This window comes from Sorghum bicolor, chromosome 9, assembly GCF_000003195.3.
Source record: "Sorghum bicolor cultivar BTx623 chromosome 9, Sorghum_bicolor_NCBIv3, whole genome shotgun sequence".
Lineage (NCBI taxonomy): Eukaryota > Viridiplantae > Streptophyta > Magnoliopsida > Poales > Poaceae > Sorghum > Sorghum bicolor.
The window spans coordinates 2511415-2533180 of record NC_012878.2 but is presented as its reverse complement, the minus strand read 5'-3'; the positions used below and the strand labels follow the sequence as shown (position 1 = coordinate 2533180).

General features: G+C 43.3%; 2 protein-coding genes across 7 annotated transcripts; one reads left to right on the top strand and one right to left on the bottom strand.

Moving 5' to 3' along the window:
* On the top strand, positions 1175-6953 carry LOC8071264 (probable 2-oxoglutarate-dependent dioxygenase At3g111800). 2 transcript variants are annotated; one of them, XM_021448365.1, is made up of 4 exons: positions 1175-2515; positions 2877-3210; positions 5481-5533; positions 6457-6599. In XM_021448365.1, exons 1-4 carry the CDS (start codon positions 2025-2027, stop codon positions 6461-6463), a joined length of 885 nt encoding a protein of 294 aa, XP_021304040.1. In that variant the 5' UTR covers positions 1175-2024; the 3' UTR covers positions 6464-6599. The 2 variants fall into 2 exon arrangements, with proteins under 2 accessions (XP_021304040.1, XP_002440516.1); XM_002440471.2 differs by lacking the exon at positions 5481-5533 and having other exon boundaries at positions 1178-2515; positions 6457-6953.
* On the bottom strand, positions 8808-13949 carry LOC8071263 (dnaJ homolog subfamily B member 13). Of its 5 annotated transcripts, none has more exons than XM_021448243.1 (5): positions 13666-13947; positions 13221-13567; positions 9599-9704; positions 9290-9367; positions 8808-9204 (listed from the first exon to the last, which is right to left on the bottom strand). In XM_021448243.1, exons 1-5 carry the CDS (start codon positions 13822-13824, stop codon positions 9163-9165), a joined length of 732 nt encoding a protein of 243 aa, XP_021303918.1. In that variant the 5' UTR covers positions 13825-13947; the 3' UTR covers positions 8808-9162. The 5 variants fall into 5 exon arrangements, with proteins under 5 accessions (XP_021303918.1, XP_021303919.1, XP_021303917.1 ...); XM_021448244.1 differs by having other exon boundaries at positions 9137-9204; positions 9290-9371; positions 13666-13946; XM_021448241.1 differs by lacking the exons at positions 8808-9204; positions 9290-9367 and adding an exon at positions 10275-10725 and having other exon boundaries at positions 9570-9704; positions 13666-13939.

Sequence of the window (21766 nt, the reverse complement as noted above, 5' to 3'; positions counted from 1 at the left end):
CAAAAAATGAATATAGAATTGTTTTTTTCTTTTGGACGGAGGTAGTGCCTAGGATGCTAAGTTCTCCATTCGGAAAATTTGGCAATTCTAACTCGACTTTTTTTAGTCAAATTTTCTAAAGGTAGATCAAGATTTATACAAAAAATATTAATATTTATAACATAAAAATAAGTATAAAGTAAAAACATACTCACTCCGTCCTAAAATAACTATCGTTTTGGATTTTCATATCACAAGTTTGACTAGATTTATAAAAAATATGTGTAACATTTATATTTCCAAATAATTTTGTTAAAAAAAACTACATTCAAATATCTTTTCGATGATACTAATTATGTATCATAAGTATTAATATTTTTTAATATATGTTTAATCAAAGTTGTTTCTCGGGAAGAAGTGAGAACGACAGTTATTTTGGGACGGATGGAGTATCTCATTATAAATCTGATGATATTTATTTGGTACTATAAGTATTGATATTTTCTTCTAAACCTGATTAAACTAAAAAAACAAAAGATTTGACTCGGTGGTGCATGCTATTGTAAAATTGCCTTCCTTCTACTTCTAGGACGGAGGAGGTACATTTGTACGCTACGGTGGACCATGGCTGCTAGAGTACATAATAGTTGTCTGTATGCGTTCATCTATATACTCTCTCTATCCTAAAGTAGGTGTACATCTCGCTTTCTAATATAAGGCCTTGTTTAGTTCTCAAAAAAATTTGCAAAATTTTTCAGATTTCCCGTCACATCGAATCTTTAGACGTATGCATGGAGTATTAAATATAGATAAAAATAAAAACTAATTGCACAGTTTGGTCGGAATTGACGAGACAAATCTTTTGAGCCTAGTTAGTCCATGATTGAACAATATTTGTCAAATACAAACGAAATTGCTACAGTGCTCATTTTGCCAAAAATTTTGGAACTAAACAAGGCCTAAGTAGTTAAACTTTAGTTTGACCTAATATCGAGAAAATATTATTAATATTTATATCTCCAAACAGTATTTTTCTAAACATATAGTTTACTGTCAATTTAGCAACACGTACTTATATTACACATAATAAATATAAGTACTTTGTTGTATATATTTGATCAAACTTAAAAGGAGTTTATAACTCCTTGAAAATCAAGAGAAACACTTGTTTTGGCCTTTTGGGACCAGAGGGAATACGGCTCGTTATACGTCACTACTGTGTGGACCTGCTTGGCAGTGCCGTCACATGCGCAACAGAAATTCAGTCACGTTTGCTATTGCGCGCGTTGCTTTCGCCCTGCAGCTGCATCAGCAATCAGCCACGGGAGCCTAAAAAGATAAACTAGTGTCCGATTAGCAGCCGCCTAATTCAGATATGATGCATCGGCTTAATTATCTACTGCCGGCCAAAATATATATAGCACACACATGACACACAGCAGCAGCAGGGCCTTCTGCAAGCAACAAGCAAAAAGCAAGCCGCAACCGCTCTCCATATCTTCTTCTTCTTCTTCTTCTTCTTCTTCTTCTTCTTCTTCTTCTTCTTTTATCTCATCGCTCTCATCTTCGATTCTTATATATCTCGTTTCTATCTTTATATATCTCTGCCTGCCTCCGTGATGCTGCTGGCATCTATATATCATTCCTTTGTTGATCTTGATACTTTAGCTTGTTGTTGATAGATTATTCCGTCGTCAAACCATTGTTCGTTGTTCATCCTTGTTTATTTATTTCGTCGTCGCTAGCTACAAGCTACTACTAGCCGCCGATCAATCTCGCCGCCGCTAGCTACTGGCCGCCGATCAATCTCGTCACCGCCGTGCACCATCTTCCTTCCATCTCTTGTTATAGACGGCGGCAGCCGTCGTCGTGTTTGCTATAAGAATTGTGCAACACGCACTCCAAGCAAAGAACGAGGCCGATCGAGGTGAGCATCATATATATCCCAACAAGAACAAAGAGTGGAAGAGAGAGTGAGCGATCGAGCAGAGGTCGTCGTCGTCGTCGTACGCAGCTAGTCGGCGGCGGATCGGAGGGGCAGGACGATGGAAGGCGCGGGCGCGGGGTGGCCGGAGCCGGTGGTGCGGGTGCAGTCGCTGTCGGAGAGCGGCGTGGCGACCATCCCGGACTGCTACGTGAAGCCAGAGTCGGAGCGCCCGGCGGCGGCGGCGTTGACGACGACGACCGAGGATGGCGGGGGCATCCCCGTGGTGGACCTGTCGTCGCCGAGCGACCCGGCGACGGCGCGGGCGGTGTCGGAGGCGTGCCGCGACTGGGGCTTCTTCCAGGCGGTGAACCACGGCGTGCCCGCGGAGCTCCTCCGGCGCGCGCGCGGCGTGTGGCGCGGCTTCTTCCGGCAGCCCATGGAGGTGAAGCAGCGGTACGCCAACTCGCCGGCCACGTACGAAGGGTACGGCAGCCGGCTGGGCGTTGAGAAGGGCGCCGTCCTCGACTGGGGCGACTACTACTTCCTCCACGTCCGCCCGCCCCACCTCTTCGACCCTCACAAGTGGCCGCACCTGCCCCCTGACCTCAGGTACATTAATTAATTACCACCACTATATCGTCATCATATATATATATATATATATAAGGTGTATAGAAAATACATCCTACATAAAAGTACTATTGTACAACGAACTGTGATACAGAACCGAATTAGGTTTATTCAGTATTCACGTTTCAATATTGTTTAGAGCTGCTCAGTATTTCGTGATTCTGGGTGTAGTATTAAATGATACGAATGTTATTTACTACTACTGGATTTTTTTCTCTTTAATTTTCTCTCTCTATATATATATATATATAAAGAAATAGATATAATATTATATGTGTGGATTGGAGGAATTAAGAAACGTGTGACACATGCATGGTTGTTGCTTCATGAATCTCTGCAGGGAGACGACGGAGGAGTACAGCCGGGAGGTGGCGGCGCTGGGCGGGCGGCTGATGACGGCGATGTCGGTGGGCCTGGGCGTCGGGGAGACGAGGCTGCAGGAGGCGTTCGGCGGCGCGGACGGCGCCGGGGTGTGCGTGCGCGTCAACTACTACCCGCGGTGCCCGCAGCCGGAGCTCACGCTGGGACTGTCCTCTCACTCCGACCCCGGCGGCATGACCGTGCTCCTCGCCGACGACCGCGTCCGGGGCCTCCAGGTCCGCCGCCGCGGCGCCTGGGTCACCGTCGACCCCGTGCCCGACGCCTTCATCGTCAACGTCGGCGACCAAATCCAGGTATGTACGTACGTACGTGTCTGTTCCCGCACGCACGCACCTGATCGATATGATGACGACGACGATGCTGTGTGCATGTGTGGCCTGTACGACGGTACGTGCCTGATCCTGCCGGCCGGCCGGCCGGTCGGGTACGGTGCACGTTTCACGGCAGTGTTATTAATTGACAGCGGCCGGCCGGGACACAAAATTATGGCCTTGCTTTAGTTCACCTGAAAATTATAAATTTTTCAAAATTTTCTGTCACATCTAATCTTACGACACGTGCACGGAGCATTAAATATAAATAAAAATAATTACACAGTTTATCTGTAAATCGCGAGACAAATCTTTTAAATCTATTTACTCTATGATTAAACAATATTTATTAAATAAAAACGAAATTGTTATAGTGTCAAAATCTAAAAAAATTTCGCATAGGCCTATATTCGTCGCAGAGAGGAGAGGTAGAGCATGAGCAAGGTGGCTGGCCGTACATGCAGACGCGACGGTGCATGTGCTTTTTTTTTTACTATAGCAGCGACACGGGCGCACCGTACTGTCTCTGAGACAAACGACATATATCTGTCCGTCCATGGCCCATCTGACGGACGACCAAGCACACGGACGGACGGCCGTCGCACGTCCACGTCGCGATTGACGGCCGGCCGGGAAAGCTATCTTAGCTATAGGGTGGTTAACGACCAGTAATATCCTCTTGCCATCCTCGTGCTTGTTCACAATCTTTTTTACTTTTAACCCTTTCTTTTTCCTACTAGTACCTATGTATAGTTTATTATATACCCTGCTCGTGTGTGGTAGCCCGTGACCTGGCAGAAAAAGACTGTTAGCTAAAGCGCAAGCGTCAATATATATACGTGGTACAAGACCTTTAGACATGTCGTTGCCAAGTGATCGATATCCATCGATCTATCCACACGGTTAGTGCAGCTAGTAACCGTGGCAGCCTCCCAAACCATTCATTCATTTCACCACATGGATATATATTTACATATCACCCAACTGATAGATCGAGCTAGCTTAGGTTCCACTCTGCTACAGTTTGTGATAAGTATGTAGTATGTGGTGCCCAATTACCTGGATAATGATGGTAGTTAGTTTGGACGCATGCTAGTCATCGTGTCGACCTATATTCATTGGGAACCTAGAAAACGAGGACTCGAACGCGAGTGGTGGCTAAATTAAAGTATGGTACAGAGACGTCTTGGATTGAGCTCGATCGGTTGTTGGCGGAGCTAGTGCACCCCTGTAGATATAGTACTGCAGTTGATTCTTTGCACCAACCAACTTGACTAGACCTGTTAAGATCACGTTTTCAAAAAGAGAAAGGGCACCAACTTTGTGAAATCACTGGATGGAGTATACAATTACATGTATTGGTATATTTATACTCTCTCGTCCAAGAAACAACACAATTTTGACATAGTGCCAATTAAGAAGCTAAACTCCTTTGAATTTATTAGCTAGTTTATCCCCCAAAAAAATCACTACTTATAATACTAGATAAGTGTCTCCGATTCGTTATGAGATCATCTACTCATCAGTGAATATTAATACTCTTTTATTTATTTATTTACGAATCTGGTCCGAACCTTACAAATTTTATTAACGATATAAAGCTAGGGGAAAAAAAAGGAGAGGTGGTACAGTGCAAGCAAACAAACAGATTAGGTGTGGCCTGTGGGTGCATGCATATCTGCATGTGTGTATGGAGGTGCATGCAAACCACACACCGACAGACACGTACATATATGTATTGTATTTATATATATAGGTGCATTCAAGGGCAAAGCTACATATTAATTAATTAGGGGGTACAAGTGTACTACCTCTTAAAAGTTATAGAAACAAGTCTTAAATTTCACTATATGCCTCTATAAAAAGATGTCTACGTACTCACAAGCTAAATACACAATTTGATCAAGGTTTGCCACTGGATGCATCGTGCACACTGACCACGCATGCATTCACAACGTGACACACCCACACACGATCTGCGTGGTGTGGGGACCTAGCTAGGGGCTCCATCTGATCTTGATCTGATCTGATGGTCACGTGCTACTGTACATGCGTACGCGTATAACAGTAGGCACGGCCAAGTAGTCATACATATATCACCTTTTTGGAGGCCACAATTAAGCAGCATCCACATCAATTCTGCTGCTTCCTATCCCTCGGTCCCTCCCATGCTGCTGCTTTTCGTTATTATTGAACCCAGAAAACGACTCTTTATAATTTATTTTTTGTATTTTCATTCATCATTTAATTAGATGACGAGGGCCTGCTTCTGCTCCTTGCGGTTTCAGACCGCACGCGTCACGAGGTGATTGATTGATTGATTGATAGTGTACGTACTACGTACCTACCATACCAGTCGCCGGGGCGGGCCTCAACTTTCCAAAACTGGCATACGCCCACGTCAGCTGCCAGTCACCAGCTCATCACGCACGCAGGCAACCGAGCGAGAGGCGACGACTAGTCTGCCTCCAGTCCCCGGCCGGTTGCCCGTTGGGCTTTGCTGGCATCTCCGTTGGTTGGGGAGCAGAGCAGAGGAGACAGGAGAGCAGAGCAGAGCACAGCGGAGTCAAGAGAGAGACCACAGCACCGGCCAAACCAAACCGAATCTCGGTCGGAAATGAAACGTGCGTCTTTGCTAGCCTTTTGCTTACTCTCTTTTTCTAATAATAATAATAATAATAATAACTAATAATTAGCATGTCCGTGGGTGAGACCATGCATGCAAAGGTACCACGTGCTGCATGCAGGGGAGCACTGCATCCCGGTGGCCGGTCCTAGCTGTCCTGTCCTGACGCCGTGCTAGCCTACTGGTCCCTGCATTGCTTTGCTGTGCATCCCCGGGGCAAGGAATGGAATGGGAACAAACAGGCACGTGTTTACAGTTCCACAGCACTGCACAGTGGCATGCATGCATGCATGGATCCGCGTCAGCTGGGCTGTCTGGCTGGCCCCGTACCACCAAATCTGATTCGATGCCCTTTATGGGTATGGTCCCTGTGGTGTTCATGACAGTTGACAGACACTTAATTGGGGGCATGCAGGCATGGTCCAATAACACTGCTCTGTGCTCCAGCTGGTCCTACCACACCCAATAATCACTACTACACACTTGTCGACTCAAAGTTTCGATCGCTAGCTAGCTAGGGTTCTTCAGCAGCCACACGCACAGAGATTTTCTGCTGTATGTATTCTCACTAATTAACTGATACGTACTATGCATGCATGCAGGTGCTGACGAACGCGACGTACCGGAGCGTGGAGCACCGGGTGATGGTGAACGCCGCCGACGAGCGGCTGTCGGTGGCGCTCTTCTACAACCCCAAGAGCGACCTCCCGCTGGCGCCCATGCCGGAACTCGTCTCGCCGGACCGCCCAGCGCTCTACAAACCCATGACCTTCGACGAGTACCGCATGTACATCCGCCGCAAGGGACCCCGGGGAAAGAGCCAGGTCGACTCCCTCAAGGCCACCGCCGGCGGCGGCGTAAATGCTAGTACTAGCTAGCTAGCCAGCCGAGATGATCGCTTGCACTGTGTGTGTATGCGCGCATACATGCATGCTGCATGCCGGCCTAAATAAAACCATAGATTAATTAGTTTATTAGTCTACCAGGAGCTCTCTAGCTAGAGTGCTCGTTGGACTCTCTTCACAGATCTGATGATCATTTTCGACATCCATGATCCTCGTCAAGTCAAGTATTAACTGTGTGCTAGCTGTTCCTTGTCCTTTTTTTTTTCTTTTTCTGTCACCAATAGGGTAAAAAAAAGGATAGGGTAGGAACATACCCCACGCGGCGCCATGACGACCTACCACAGATTCATGACACGTAGTCGATCATGCGTGCTGAATTTAAGCTACTCCTACCTCTGAAGTCAACTAATTAACATGTGTCATGAATCAACAATAGGTTCTCAGGTGTCTCCGTACCCACCAGTGCATGCCTCCAACAACAAGGCTGGCAATGAACACTAGGATATAGACACCAATTTTTACGAAAACCGTGATAAATTCAGATTCAGATGTACTGATATATATACATACATATTACTGACGATACTCCAAATATCAGTATTATATATCAGGAATATTTGGATTTGTCATGACCCATAACACAAGTAATCGACACGTGCCAATTGGGCTGCACATATACACGGCAGAGCAACGGTTGGCTCTCTGCCTAGCCGTACTATGAAAATAACCCCCTCCTGCTCTGCCATCCAACCACAAGATGGAGCAAGGTGAAGGTGAAAGGTTGACAAAAAAAATGACAACGAACTCCATTATTTGTTGCTCTCATCACACAATGACCGTGACTCCAATCCACAGCCAAACGGTATTATTTGCCGATAAGAACAAAAAACCTTGGATTCCAAATGTAACCCACCAATCATTCTCGCAAAAATATTATTCCCTTTTAGCTTTCGCACGTGAACAAAAAACGATAGGCCGGCCGTCTTTGTCCAAATCATGTGCAAACAAACACTCCTTTTTTACAAACCGTATATAAAAAAAATACAGGCATAAAAAAACTGGAAGTGGTGTGTCATGCTTAATTCATGAGACTCATGATCATGACCCTTGAGTTATCATAGTGTTATACTTTCCTCTGTCCTAAAAAAATACACATGCATCTCATGTCACTGTATCAAACGCTATCACCATACAATTAATTACTTCACATATATAAATCACAAAAAAGAATTGTGTCTATGAAAAAACAATTAAAATTAAAATTAGCATCAAACTGTTCAGTTTTTGCTAAAGATGTAGCACACCATGGTGTTACAGATCCATTCTCTCTCCTAATTATTTCTTTGCCACATGAACAAAAAAAAAGTCACAAACAGGGCATCTAAATATGTATGGGCAAAATGGAATGGTGTTTTTTTTGAAAAATCATTTTCTGACATACTAAAAACAGGCCATGGAAAAGGAAAGAGTGGGCCGACAACCACAGTGGGAAAGCAAAGATACCGCTGACAGTGTGGTGTGCGCGCAATATTTTCTGATGGCTCCCTGACCTTCGTATTGCGATGGTCCTCCTCTCTTCGATCTGTGACATGACAGCACCGAAAATGGCATCTTCACGTGCTATTTCACATGCCTTTGCGAGACGTACGGCACATCTCCTAAAACTTAATTTTAATTTCGCCCTTGTTTCGATCCAATTTTTTTTTAAAATTTTGATACTGTAGTATTTTTCATTTTTATTTGACAAACATTGTCCAATTATAGAGTAACTAGGCTTAAAAGATTCGTATCGTGATTTACAGATAAACTGTGCAATTAGTTATCTGTATCTATATTTAATGTTCCATGCAAGTGCCGCAAAATTCGATGTGATGGGGAATCTTGTAAAGTTTTAGGTGTATCTAAACAAGGCCTTCATCATCATTTTTTTTATAGAAAAGAAAGATCATAGATGTGTAATTTTAAGAAAGAAAACAACACAAGTTAACGGTCGACGATGGGTCGGGTCTTTGTCTGACGACGTTACCCGTTTTTGGCCCACCTGAAACGATGAGCTGATGAAGGCAAAGATATCCAAGAATCTCTATCATCACCTGCCCAAGGAAGACTAAAATAAAATCATCGTCGTCACCAACATTGCCAGGAATCGCTTACGATAGTCTGATCAATACATGCAATTATTACCTTCCTATTCAAGTTTACAAAAGATCAGCTCGCAGATATGCATGTGATTTTTTTTATTGCACAGTATAACTTAGACACTTACGACGGCATGCACAATCACACTCACACCTATAAACACACGTAGGGAAACCATATCTAAAGCTTTGCGTTTGCATAGGGTCATTGGAGAATGAGTTTACTCCTTTTGCTTCAGGAAACTTGAGCCTATCTTCAAATCTTGAGTTTCCATAATGCTAGGCCAGGGATCGTCTTCTTTTTTTTTGGACATGTCTATCGGTCCTAAATGATTTGCCGGTAAACAAAGCACCAACTCAACGAATCCTGAAAAGACATCAATCAAGTCAAGTAGGTAAAAGGAAGAAAATGAGAGGAAATATGATCACATGGAGCGAACTAGGACACGTACAGCAAAGTACAGAGTCACTGTTGGCACAGTGGAGCAAGACTGAGATAGCACTGCCGCACAACACTGGGCGAGAAAACCCTACCTGTGCAACGCAATTCACATTATTTTACTATTAATTTGTAATAAAAAAATACATGCGGTGTGCGACGGCGCCGCAATTGGGGTGCCAAAAGGGTGGCCTTTCTTTCCCCACCGGCCACCGCCGCGCGCGGCAGATTCCGGCGAGGGCAAAAGCGCCGCGACGGTGACGGCGGAGAGCACGGGGGATTCGGGCAACGAATCTGGCATCGACCTCAGGCCTGAACGAACCTGCGACGATGACCCGGATAAACCTCGGCCAGGAAGATCACCATCCTGCTTTTCTCCTTGCAATCCTCCCCTGACAACGATCGCCGATGCGACCACCGGCATCTTTCTGAAAAAGCAAATTGTACATGTGTTGAGCTGCATCATCTCAGGTTACATGCATCAACCCTACTGTATTGGTGAACAGAAGCATCTGTGCTGTGGATGCAATGCAACAAATTTGCAGCTGATACATTTTACCAAAAAAATAAAATAAAAGTGAGTAACATGTAAACCACTTGTGTCTATGCACGGTTGTTGAAAGATACCATGCTGTTCAAAAATAAATGGCCAAAGAAACTGAGACATCAGAGATCACTGCTGAGCCAGAGTGGCATGGACATCCAACAAAGATATAGCAACTGATAATCTGAATGGCGTCTATGACCACCCAACATGATGAACTAGAAAGAAACAACGAGGCGCTGGTTAACGCGAGAGACTGATGCTGCTAGAATTACACAACTGAATATGAGGATGACGCAAAACAGCAGCAACTCCACTGGCAGGTTAGCATGGGTGTAATCTTGCACAGTAGCTAGAAAAGAATACACCAATACTAGCACGAAAAAAAGGTCACAGTTCATTCAGCTAATGTCACTACAACTACTCCACAAACGAGTACTCCTAATAGACTCACATTATACAGAGAGCTTCAAGACAGAAGCTGTTGGATCCCCGCCTTTTGGTCACATGTTAGACTAGTGGGGAACTTGATCTGGAACTTGATCCTCAAGTTTCCCTTTCTAGACGGCTCCTTTGTGATCGGCATGCCTTCACCCTGCACAACTTCTTCATAAGTAGGACTCACAACTGACTTCACAGGAATAGTCAGAGTTCGTCCATCCAGAGTCGTCACTTGGACAGTGCAGCCTGTCAGTGCCTCTACTAGAGAGATTTTATGAGTGTAGATAAGGTTGTTCCCATCCCTCTTGAACATGGGGTGCGCCCGTTCTTCTATTATGAAAATTAGATCTGATGGTGTAACATTACGAGCCTCGTTGCCTTTATCAAGAAAGGTGATCTTTGTACCCTTCTTCCATCCAGGCTTGATATCTATCGTCAGGATCTCCTCACGATTTATTGGTCTCCTTCACAAAAATATGAAATGTATTCTCAAAACAAGATAAGAAAATAATCAGATTGTCTATTCTGGACAACTAAAAAGCTTTGATCATTTAAAGTTTCAACCTACTCAAATCTAGCAACTTGATACGATAATTTAATGCTTAGTCTTATCCATCCAGCACCGTTTCTCAACTAAACACTCATCAATCACATAAACAAGCATGTGCCAAACATATGATGTTTCTCAATAGGGGCAAACAAACAAACTGCACCTATATCATAATGTCTTGAGCTGTATGTTTGACAAAGCACCACATCATTGCAATCTTTAAAAGTAGTTTTGAAGGTAATTCATCACAATCCATCCCTTTCTTGTATGGACCTACTTCAAAAAGTGGCTTTGCCCCATAATGATAACTATATTGCTAAAAGGCAAACACATGATGGAATTATGAAACTATACACCATGCTGTGCTGCTCCAAAGTCATTGAAAGCAACATGTGTTTCAATATTAGAACTTTAGAAGTTGATATTATATTCGGCCTCAATCAATTACAGATGTCCAGTCTTGTTTGTTTGCTCAGAATCACAGGTCCCTCAATGTCCATGTGAAATATTTTATTTACCAGCATGAACTAGCTGCTTTTCATTTGCTTTTTTAAAAATAAAAAAACTAGCTGCTTCATTCGAAAAGAGTAACATATCACATATTCGTACTTCAACAAGTGCTCCCATCAGTATTCATGTATTCAATACCTTGGAAGTAATAAACACAATACAACAAATCCACAAGAAAGTGCACAGCAATAGATCTACCCTAAGTTCAATCATTAGTCACAGCTGTCTGCCTCCAGTGATCTTTACTAAATCAGTAGATCATCTGTGAAATAATGTGAAGGCCGGAATGCTGTTTATTCCGTGATCTAAAAAAGATCATCTGTGAAATGTATAAGCCCAGCTATCAAATTATGAATGCCTCTGAATGCTCTAATATGGCGCGTGCGTTTAGGATACAAACTCAGCCTCTTAGACCCTTAACTGAAGAAGCTACTATGTCTTGCCCCACACATTGTCTTATGGCATCTATAATTTGAACCCTTCAAATTTGATTTTGAGCAGAATATGTAAATTAAGTTGTAAGCATGAGGTACAGACATAAAAACTTCCCAGGGTTACATTACAGTCTCACAAGTTAGATGGTCAAATACATGGATATGAAGTTGTCAAGAGATCCTACCAGCGATCTTTATGTGGCATTCCAGGAATAGCAAGCAGGCTAGGCAGCTGACTGTTGGAAGTGTTTAGGTCACAAGAGGAAGGTATTTATTTATTTATTTATTTATTTCATTGGTATGAAAAAAATATAAAGGCAATGAGAACAGAACAAAACAAGGAAAAGCATCACCAAATGAAATTCAGTTAGCAATGTCCCAAAATGCATACTCATGTGGGTAAAATAAAAACAGGATAGAAAGACATGATTAACTCAAGGGAATCACTTTGTTTAGAAATACTCAAGCAAATCACTTTGTTTCAACCAAAAAAACTCAAGCAAATTGTAGTGCAAGAAATAGGAATAGAGTTGACATAATGAAATGTTGAGCTGGATGTAAATTGGGATTATGCAGTATGCAGTATGCACCGTGCAATACATATACCCCACCCTAATATCATATCCAAAGGATATTGCCAACTCTAAATAAATCAAGAATGATGGCTAAGATTAAAACCTAACAACAGAGTCAGCTTGGCCACCATGGGAAGCACATCATAGAGTTGTGGTTAAAGTATCAAGGGGCAACAACAGCTGGAACGTCATGGACTGAAACACAGGAGATTTGATTAACATTATTCAATAGAGAGAGTGCTGGAGAATTAAGAGCAATGCAGCCTTGGGCCAATAAGATAAATCAGACAAACAAGAAGCAAATCAAAGGCCATCTGCCTACCGAGTGAGTGTGGGCGTGCACTCAGCCCACCAGCCTGACTTGGTGCGGAAAATCAGTTGCAATTTTGCAAAGCATGTACCCACACTCTGTGAGACCTTAGATGCCTCTGATAAATTCATATTGGGTTTAGGTGCACATGTACATGGGTGCTAATGGTAGAATGTTTTGTGCTTGCAGCCTTGCACGCATGTGTGTATGCGTATGCCTCTTACTCAATTGCTGTCGACATAAGACAGATTAAACCATACTTGTATCATTCTTGCCTGATTCCTCTTTCGTCGTGTCTACAATCCCTCTCAAGTTTTTCTCTCCGGTGAACCTTTCCTCTCATGCTCCTCAGTTCCCCTGCCCTAAAATTTCTAGTGTGCAAGCACAATGTGCCAACCAAAGTCAGAAGATGCATAACTAAAGCCACGACCTAGCACGAAAAGTCTCTACTAATCCTACAACCACCCACGGAATTGCTCAATCATCAAGGCAGAAACGATTCTTTACAGAATGCTATAACCTGTGGTCAGTCTGCATTCTGCAGGAAACAAATTGGGCAAGGATCGGTGGTCTCACTCACCCGGCGAAGTCAAAGACATCCCTGGAGATCTTCAGCTTCTTAGTGGCCCCTTTGTACAGGTCCTCCAAGGTGCAAGCCAGCTGCCGCTCGATCGGCGGCGCCTTCCTCTGCACCGGCGCGCTCGACGCCTCCCCTGGCCCAGCGGCGCCGCCGAACATCGGGAACCCGGGGGGAACGCCGCCGAATAACTCGGAGAAGATCTCCTCGGCGCTCCTCGTGTTGAAGCGGAACCCGTGGAGGCCGGCGCCGGGGCCGTGCGTGGAGGCGGAGGGCGGGGGCACGCCGGCCTTGAGGCCTTCCTCGCCGTACTGGTCGTAGATGGCGCGCTTCTGCGGGTCGCTGAGCACCTGCGAGAGGAGCAGCCAAGGCCAATCGAGAGGGAGGTCAAGCAGATGGGGTTTCCCGGCGGTAATGGAGGACGAGGGGGAGGGATATGGGTACGGACGTCGTAGGCCTCGGAGACCTGCTTGAAGAGGGTGTCGGCCTGCGGCGAGGGGTTCTTATCCGGATGGTACTTCATGGCGAGGCGGCGGTAGGCCTTCTTGAGCTCTTCCTCCGTGGCGCCGCGGCCGACACCCAGCACCTTGTAGTAGTCCAACCCCATCGGCGGCGACTGGTGTTGCCGGCGAGCGGGCGGGCGGTGCGGCTTCTGCTGCTCCCCGAGCTCCTAACAAGGGTTTTGGATTTTGGTTGGTACAAGTTGTTGGCAGTTTTTTTTATTATTATTATTTTTTTTTTTACAACAGGTTGTTGGCAGGTTGGTTTGCTTCAAGCCTTCAATGCTCTGCTATCCGATGTTTTTTTTTCCTTTTTGCTTCGATTTACCTCCTTGATTGAGTTCAAAGGTCTTCAATTCTTTATTATTCTCAATGGATGAACTGAAACGCCGTAGTTAAAATAGGCAAATAATTTTACATTCAAACTAATTTCGAAAGTGACATGTGCGCCTTTTAAAAGCAAAGGAATTCCTAGACGATAGTCGCTTAATTTTGATGCCGGGCCTGTGAGTCCAATTTCGTTTTGAGACATGCCGTTGTCAGGGCTCATGGGCTACTTTTCTTGCCGGATTGTTCATGGCCTTATATTAAGTTTCATTGAAAAGTAATTTAATAATAAAATAGAAATCACTTTCTAGATATTAGTTTCAATTCATGAAATCTAAACAAGCTTCGTATTTTGGCTGGCCTTTTGTGAGCTCCCTATATCTTTTAGGCCTAGGTTATCTTTTTTATTTTGGAAAAATAGCTTATATCTTTGCAAATTTTCGGTATGATCTCATTTTTATTTTCTTCTCAAACTAAAAAAACAGATATCATATTAACTCTTAAATAATTTCTTTACTTTCTGAATGCCTTACCACTCTTAACCCTTAAACTGTTCAATTGCCTCCCTAAAATGATTAGAAGTGGTTTTCAAGGTAGTTTTATCTTTTTTATTAAAAAATATGATATATATTTGATAAGCTTTTTAAACTATGAAAAATATCTATAGGAATTAAAAATGACAAAAAAAATCTCAGAGATAGATTGTGATATAAAAACAAAATAAATTATTTAGAGGTCATGCAAAATATCTATATGAGATTCCAAAAAATAGATTTAGCTCTAATAAAATGGTAAAAGTACATAGAAAAAAGAAAAAAACAAATCATTATATTTGTTGTCTAGGGGCATTTAAAAGCTTTCCACAACAAAAACACACGATTCAGCCAACATTGACTATAAATACTTTAATGTTGAATGCATTCATGCTAGATGTATCTCATGTTTTTGTTCTAGAAAATTTTAAACCATATTTAGATATTTATTAGAATGTTTCAGAAATTTGTAAATTTTTCTAGATATATATTTTCTGACGTCCCTAGAGGTAAATCTTATCTTTTAGAGGTGTCTAAGCATATCCTCAAGAGCTCTAAATATTTTATTTGGGTTGCAATATCTGAATCTATCTCTAGGATTTTTTACCAACATATTTAGAATGTTAAAGTTATTTTTCATGTTTTAAAAACTGTATTTATCAAGTATTTGCCAAAATTTTTAAAACTAAGAACAAATAAAACCGCATGGAAACCAGAATTGTAAGGGGTCATTTAAATGGTTTTAAAAATTGATGGGGTAAAATTTTTGTTTTTAGAGTTTTTGAGAAGTAGAATCAGACTTGAGCGAGAAAAAAGGGACTTTTGCCCCCCCTAGTCTGCAATGTTCCATACGTTTGTCATGTTTTGTGGGCTACGTCGAAACCGGTTCTTGTTTGGGCCCAATACGTTACTAGATAGAATTGGGCCTAATTTGGTTTAAGGTTTCACACGTTCCGGAAACTTGTTAGAATTGGAGCCCCTAAACCAGGCTACATAATTCTGCTGTATCGTATTGGGCCCTAAACTTCTTTTCCTTAGCCAAATAAGTACATGTCTGTAAATAAGAAAAAGTCCATATTATCTTCTCAACTTTCACAAAAATCACTTTTCCTCCATAAACTCTAAAATGAGATAAAACAGCTCCCTTAATTTTAAAACCGTTCATCTTACCATCGTGACTCTATTATAAATGTTTGTCTTATTTTTAAATTATTTCGGTTGAATCTTTAAAAAATCATAATAAATTATAGAAAATATGAGGTTTGCCGTTTGCAATCCGGCGGCATCTACCGCGCCGCGACAATCATATGCGGCCATGATCCTCTTCTTCCTTTCCGCCGAGAGAGAGCTTTCTGTCGCTTCCTCCACATCTCATGCACAACACAAGAACGAGAGCAACAAAAGGCAACGGGATCATAGTGTATATATTTGTTTTTAGCTCGTAGCTGTAGGCCAGTGTAGTATCGATAGGATGGGATTGGGGTGGTTCAAGGCTTGGAACCGGCTTGTGTTATTATAGGGCCTTGTTTACTTCAAAAAAATTTGCAAAATATAAACAGTAGTATTTTCATTTGTATTTGATAAATATTGTCTAATTATGAACTAACTAAGCTTAAAAGATTTGTCTCGTAAATTACAGATAAACTATATAATTAGTTATTTCTTTTATCTATATTTAATGCTCCATGCACGTGCCGCAAGATTTGATGTGATGAAGAATGTGGAAAAATTTGCAAAATATTTTGGGAACTAAACAAGGCTAGGTCGAAAGTTTTTGGTGTTAATATCAGATGTTAGAGCAACCATAATGTAGCAGCAAAGCAGTCTATAAGAAACAAAATATTCTCTATCAGCTAGCTAAAACATTGTGGAGATAGTCCATATAGCGGTTTATAAGTCTATAAACAAAAGGTATCCATAGTCCTATGGACTACCCATAAGCAATAAAGAAATATTTTTTCTCTCTCCATGCTCTCTCTCTTGTCATGATACATGAAATGGTTGGAAAGAACAATTTTTAATCTCTAGTAAAACCCACTTTATGGACTATTTCGTTGGTTGAACATTGTGAGCAAATAATAATAACTATGGACTACTTATGTAGGCCACATGATGGACTACTTGGTCCATATACATTGATGTTACTCTTATATTGGATGTTACGTAAATGCTCGGACACTAATAAAAAAAAATAAATTATAGAATCCGTAAGTGAACTGTGAGATGAATTTATTAAGCCTAATTGATCGACCATTAGGATATGTATTAGTACTATAACAATTAGTGTATAATCATATACTAACTAAGTTTAAAAGATTCGTCTTAAAAAATATACTTGCAATTTGTCAAATTAGTTATTTTTATCTATATTTAATGATTCATGAATATATCTAAATACTCGAGGTATTTGATAGGATAGGGGTAAAATTTTGGGTAGGAACTAAACAAGACCTCAGAACACCTCGAGAAAAGGTCGTGCACACTTCGAGAACTTAAGGGGATGTTTGATTGGAGTGTTAAAATTTAACCAGTACCGTAATATTTTATTTTATTTGACAATTAGTGTTCAATTATGAACTAATTAGGTTTAAAAAATTCGTCTCGCAAATATAATTATTCTCTAGTTGTATTTTTAATTTTATAAATAATATATACTATTCAGTACTTTGTACATGTGTCTAACCATTCATGTGATGGATGTTAAAAATATATCCAAAGGGCCTAAAGCGAGTCGCGGCGGCGAAAGGGAAAGGGATCGACCTGGATGGCGATGGCGAAACAAAAGGATAATCTGCTGGCTTGCTCGGAATGAAATGCAGATCTCCTGCGTCCAGCACGCTTTCCGTTCAAAAAAGGATATCGGCCAAAGTTGCATGTATACTGTACTACAGTACGGTCGAGCAATCATTTTTTCTTCTCCCTTTTTGACCGGTGGTGATTGAATCTCCCGGGAGGATTTTTCATCCCCCTTTTTTTTTCAAAACTTGCATCTCTTTTGTGATAAAAAACGGTCAAATAGAAGTGCTCTAAGGCCTGGCTTAGTTTCCTAAAACTTTCAAGATTCTTTATCAAATTGAATCTTTAGACATATGTATAGAGCATTACATATAGATAAAAACAATACATAATTTACCTGTAATTTATGAGACAAATCTTTTAAACGTAGTTAATTTGTGTTTAAATAATAATTACTATCAACTATATGCTACAGTAGTTAAAATCAAAAATTTTCGTTAACTAAACAAGGCTGAGCCGGGATGGGGACATGCATGGGGTCCTGTCGCGATGAGGTTTGCTTTCTCCCGTTCTTCCTCTCCTTTCGAGTTTTAAGAGCAGCTACCCAGCAGGTAGGGCCTGCTTGTGGGAGCAGTTATACAAGGCACTGAGAATTGAACCACATGCCTCGGCCCGGTCTGTGTGCTAGGCCGCTCAAAATCAAACCTAATGATGCCTGCCTAATTCTTTGATTCTTTCCCTTTATTATTATACATACATTGTTATTATTATATCCGGCTCTACACGATGGAGTGTATTATTTCTTGTGTGAGGATCATGGCGAGGCAAGCTCACCTGCTCCGTTGCATATATGCGCACGTAACAGGGACGTACGGGCTTCCAGCTTCCTTGTCGCCGCGCGCGCGCGCGCGCGTGTGTGTGTGTGTGTGTGCCGCTGCTACTACACTACGTACACTGCTTCTGCTTGGCTACCACAATGCATGGCATCCGCGCCCATGATCAGAGCAGCCAAGCATCGGCATCACCATCACAGCACTACAGCAGCAGCAGCAGTCCTGCGGGCATCTCGCTTGGCAGTTGACACTTCATTGTAATAATATCTGCAAAGTACCTCTTAATGAAACACATGCAATCTGCATGTTGGCTAAAGAAAGATGGAGTGGTGTCCAGGCGATGACAGGATGAAGGGTTGGTCTCACCAACTGGCCATAGCTAGCTTCCGATTCCGGTGTGCATATTATGCATCAATAAAAATAATGCGTGCATGCGTGTGTGGACAAACGCGTCGTTCAGGCGTCTCTCGTCGATCGCCCGTCACCAAACTCGCCAGTCGTCATGCTGGCATTAGCAGAGAGAATACCCAAGTACTACGAGTGTACTTCTACTTAAGTAGTAGTATATCGTTGGCGCTGCACGCGAACGATCGATCGGATGCCAACGCTGCCTGCTACCGGACCATCGTCCACAGATGTGAACGGAGGCGGGAGAAGAACGACGGCGACCTCGCTCCTCGTCTTGTTCGTCGGCTGGGCCTGGAGCAGGGCAGGGCTCCGCCACCAGCCACCTGCACCCTGCCTGCCTTATCGACCTGTTGACACCATTTTTGGGCACGTGTCCAGGATGGCAGGACAGGGTGGCAGTACGATGCGGGTTGCTGGTAAGGATGGTTGCCGATGAGGGAAATGTTGAATGTGACTAAGTCCTCAGACAGTAATATGGTGCCGATGACCAAGTAAAAGGGTCTGCCGATGACTATGGCGAGGGGATTGCCGATGACGCGAAGGAGGAGTCCGGAAGCTGCCAGTTGTCATGTGGAGGAGTTTCGGTTTGTCACGAAGGATGGTTTTATTATTTCCTTATGTTATTCGTATCGTTTTGTATACGGGTTCCGTGTAATTTGGAATTCGAATTCTAATCGTGTCTGGTCGCAGCTCTTTGAGCAGGGTATAAATATAAGCCCTAAGACCTTGTAATCAGGACATCTATCAATCAATCAAACACACGTTTTTACTCATATTCTAGCATTTACTTTTCGACGACTTCGTCATACGTTTTCTTTTTGTTACGAGTTCTTGGGAATTCGTCGACTCAAGCTCGGCGTATCCTTAAGTTCCGCGTGAGTACCTCTTAGCCGTGACATCCGGGCGCATCGCTGTTGTCAGGACTAAAGTATTCGAGTTATCACCTTTGCCGATAGTAAGGTCAAATCGGCTGGCACGCCTTAACGTTTGAATCGGGTATTAGCCCTTTGTGTTTGCAGATCAGTTTTGCATCAACACATCTTTTGGCACGCCTGGTGGGACCGATTCAAGATCAAGATCAGCATGTCGATCTCTGACCTCGATCAAGATAACGTCATCCCCGTGACGGAAGCTAACCTTAAGGATGAGCAGAAGCAAGCTATTGCCCAAGCCATGGAAGAGTTCAAGCAGCAGTGCCTGAAGTCTTTCAGCATAAACAGAAGCGGCGAAGTGGTCCAGAAAGATGCACTGCCGGCACCACGGCAGGTCACCTTCGACGCTAATCCTGGCAAGCTTCAAGACATGGTTGACAATGCCATCAATCGAGCGCTGATCAACCAAGCTGGTGTACTGTCTAACACGGTGTTCAACGCCGTGGCAAGAACTTTCAAGGAAGGACAAATCCCGCCGGATTATGTGGGCCCTTCCCATCATCAACCCACGGCGCCAGAGGTCACGGTTCCATCGGCTGCCTTGACGAGCGCAAGTGCACAGTCTGCCGTCCCTCCAAGTACATTGGGGACTACCGGTGCACTATCTATGCCGATGGCAACCAACCCCCAAATTTCAGTTGGGCAGCATAAACTGACGACAGATATGTTGGCATCGGCAATGTCAGGGTTAAATCTTCCCCCCAACTGGTGGGGTTATGGTATGCCTCCAGAGTTGACGCCGGGAACATCACAGACAACTGACATGAGGGGCAAAACTCCTATGACGTCGGTACCTTCCAATGTGCCGGTGAACCAGAGTCCTCGGTATACCACAACTACTACTGCAAGGCCTCACACTGAAAATCTTCAAGATTCAATGTTCCAGATGCCCAACGCATCGGCAGAGTCAATGCTGATGCAACAGAGGCCTATGGCCCAGTCGGGGTATGTCAATTCAACGACGATACCCAATTACCAATCATCGGCAGCACCTATGCCGATGAACGCTAATAATGGATGGCTTGGACAGCAAGCCTTTCCACAGTCGCCCCAGCAGGGTTATCAGACTACGGGGTTCCAGCAAGGGCAAGTTTATCCCGGGTTCCAAGGTCAGGGAATGTCCAACCAGCCAATAAATTTTGGACAGCAACTCGGAGGACAGCCAGTCGGTGGACAGCAGTTTGGTAGTCCGCAGATTGGAGGACAGGTGACCAATACGATGTTCCATACAGGTCAGGTCCCAAACAGACACGTGGAGGTTCGCCACCAAGTGCCGGATCCGCAGCTGCCTCATCGGCAAGATGCCGATGCTTATTGGGCCGATAAGATTGCTGAAGTAATGAAGGAACAATTTGGGATAAAACCCAAAGTCAACACTTATTCTTACCGGACACCGTATCCTCCAGCGTATGATTTGATCCCGCTTCCACATCGGTACAAGGTACCGGATTTTACAAAGTTTTCCGGACAGGACGACACGTCAACCATGGAGCATGTCAACAGGTTCATTATTCAATGTGGAGAAGCTGGTAACAGGGACGAATTAAGGGTTCGTCTATTTTCGTCATCACTGTCTGGATCGGCCTTTACTTGGTTTATATCGTTACCTCCCAACTCAGTAATTACTTGGGCCGATCTAGAGAAGCAATTCCACAGATACTTCTTCTCAGGGGTTCATGAGAAGAAGATCACCGACTTGGTTAAGTTGAGGCAACGTAATGACGAGTCGGTTGAGGGATTTGTGCAGAGGATACGAGAGGTCAAGAATAAATGCTATAGCCTGGTTCTGGATGATCGGCAGCTAGCCGATTTGGCTTTCCAGGGTTTGTTGCCACATATCAGGGATAAGTATGCATCTCAAGAGTTCGAGAGTTTAAGTCATTTGGTGCAGAGGATATCTGATCAAGACATCAAGCCTTTCGAGCCTAAGAGGGCGTGGAATAAGAAAGTGTCATTTGTTGACGAAGCAACAAGCTCAGATTCCGACGAGGAACCAGTAATCGGTTTGGCAGAGTGGGTAAAAAACAAGAAGCCGATGTCTTGTCCTTTTGGGCAGAAAGAACCAGAGAAGTTTGCCTTTGACACCGCCAAAGCCGATAGGATATTCGACTTTCTACTTCAGGAAGGTCAAATCAAACTGTCACTTAACCATGTGATCCCGTCGGCAGAAGAGTTGAAGAGGATGAGATATTGCAAGTGGCATAATGCAACGTCACATGACACCAACGAGTGCAAAGTATTCAGACAACAGCTGCAATCGGCTATAGAATCGGGGAGAAT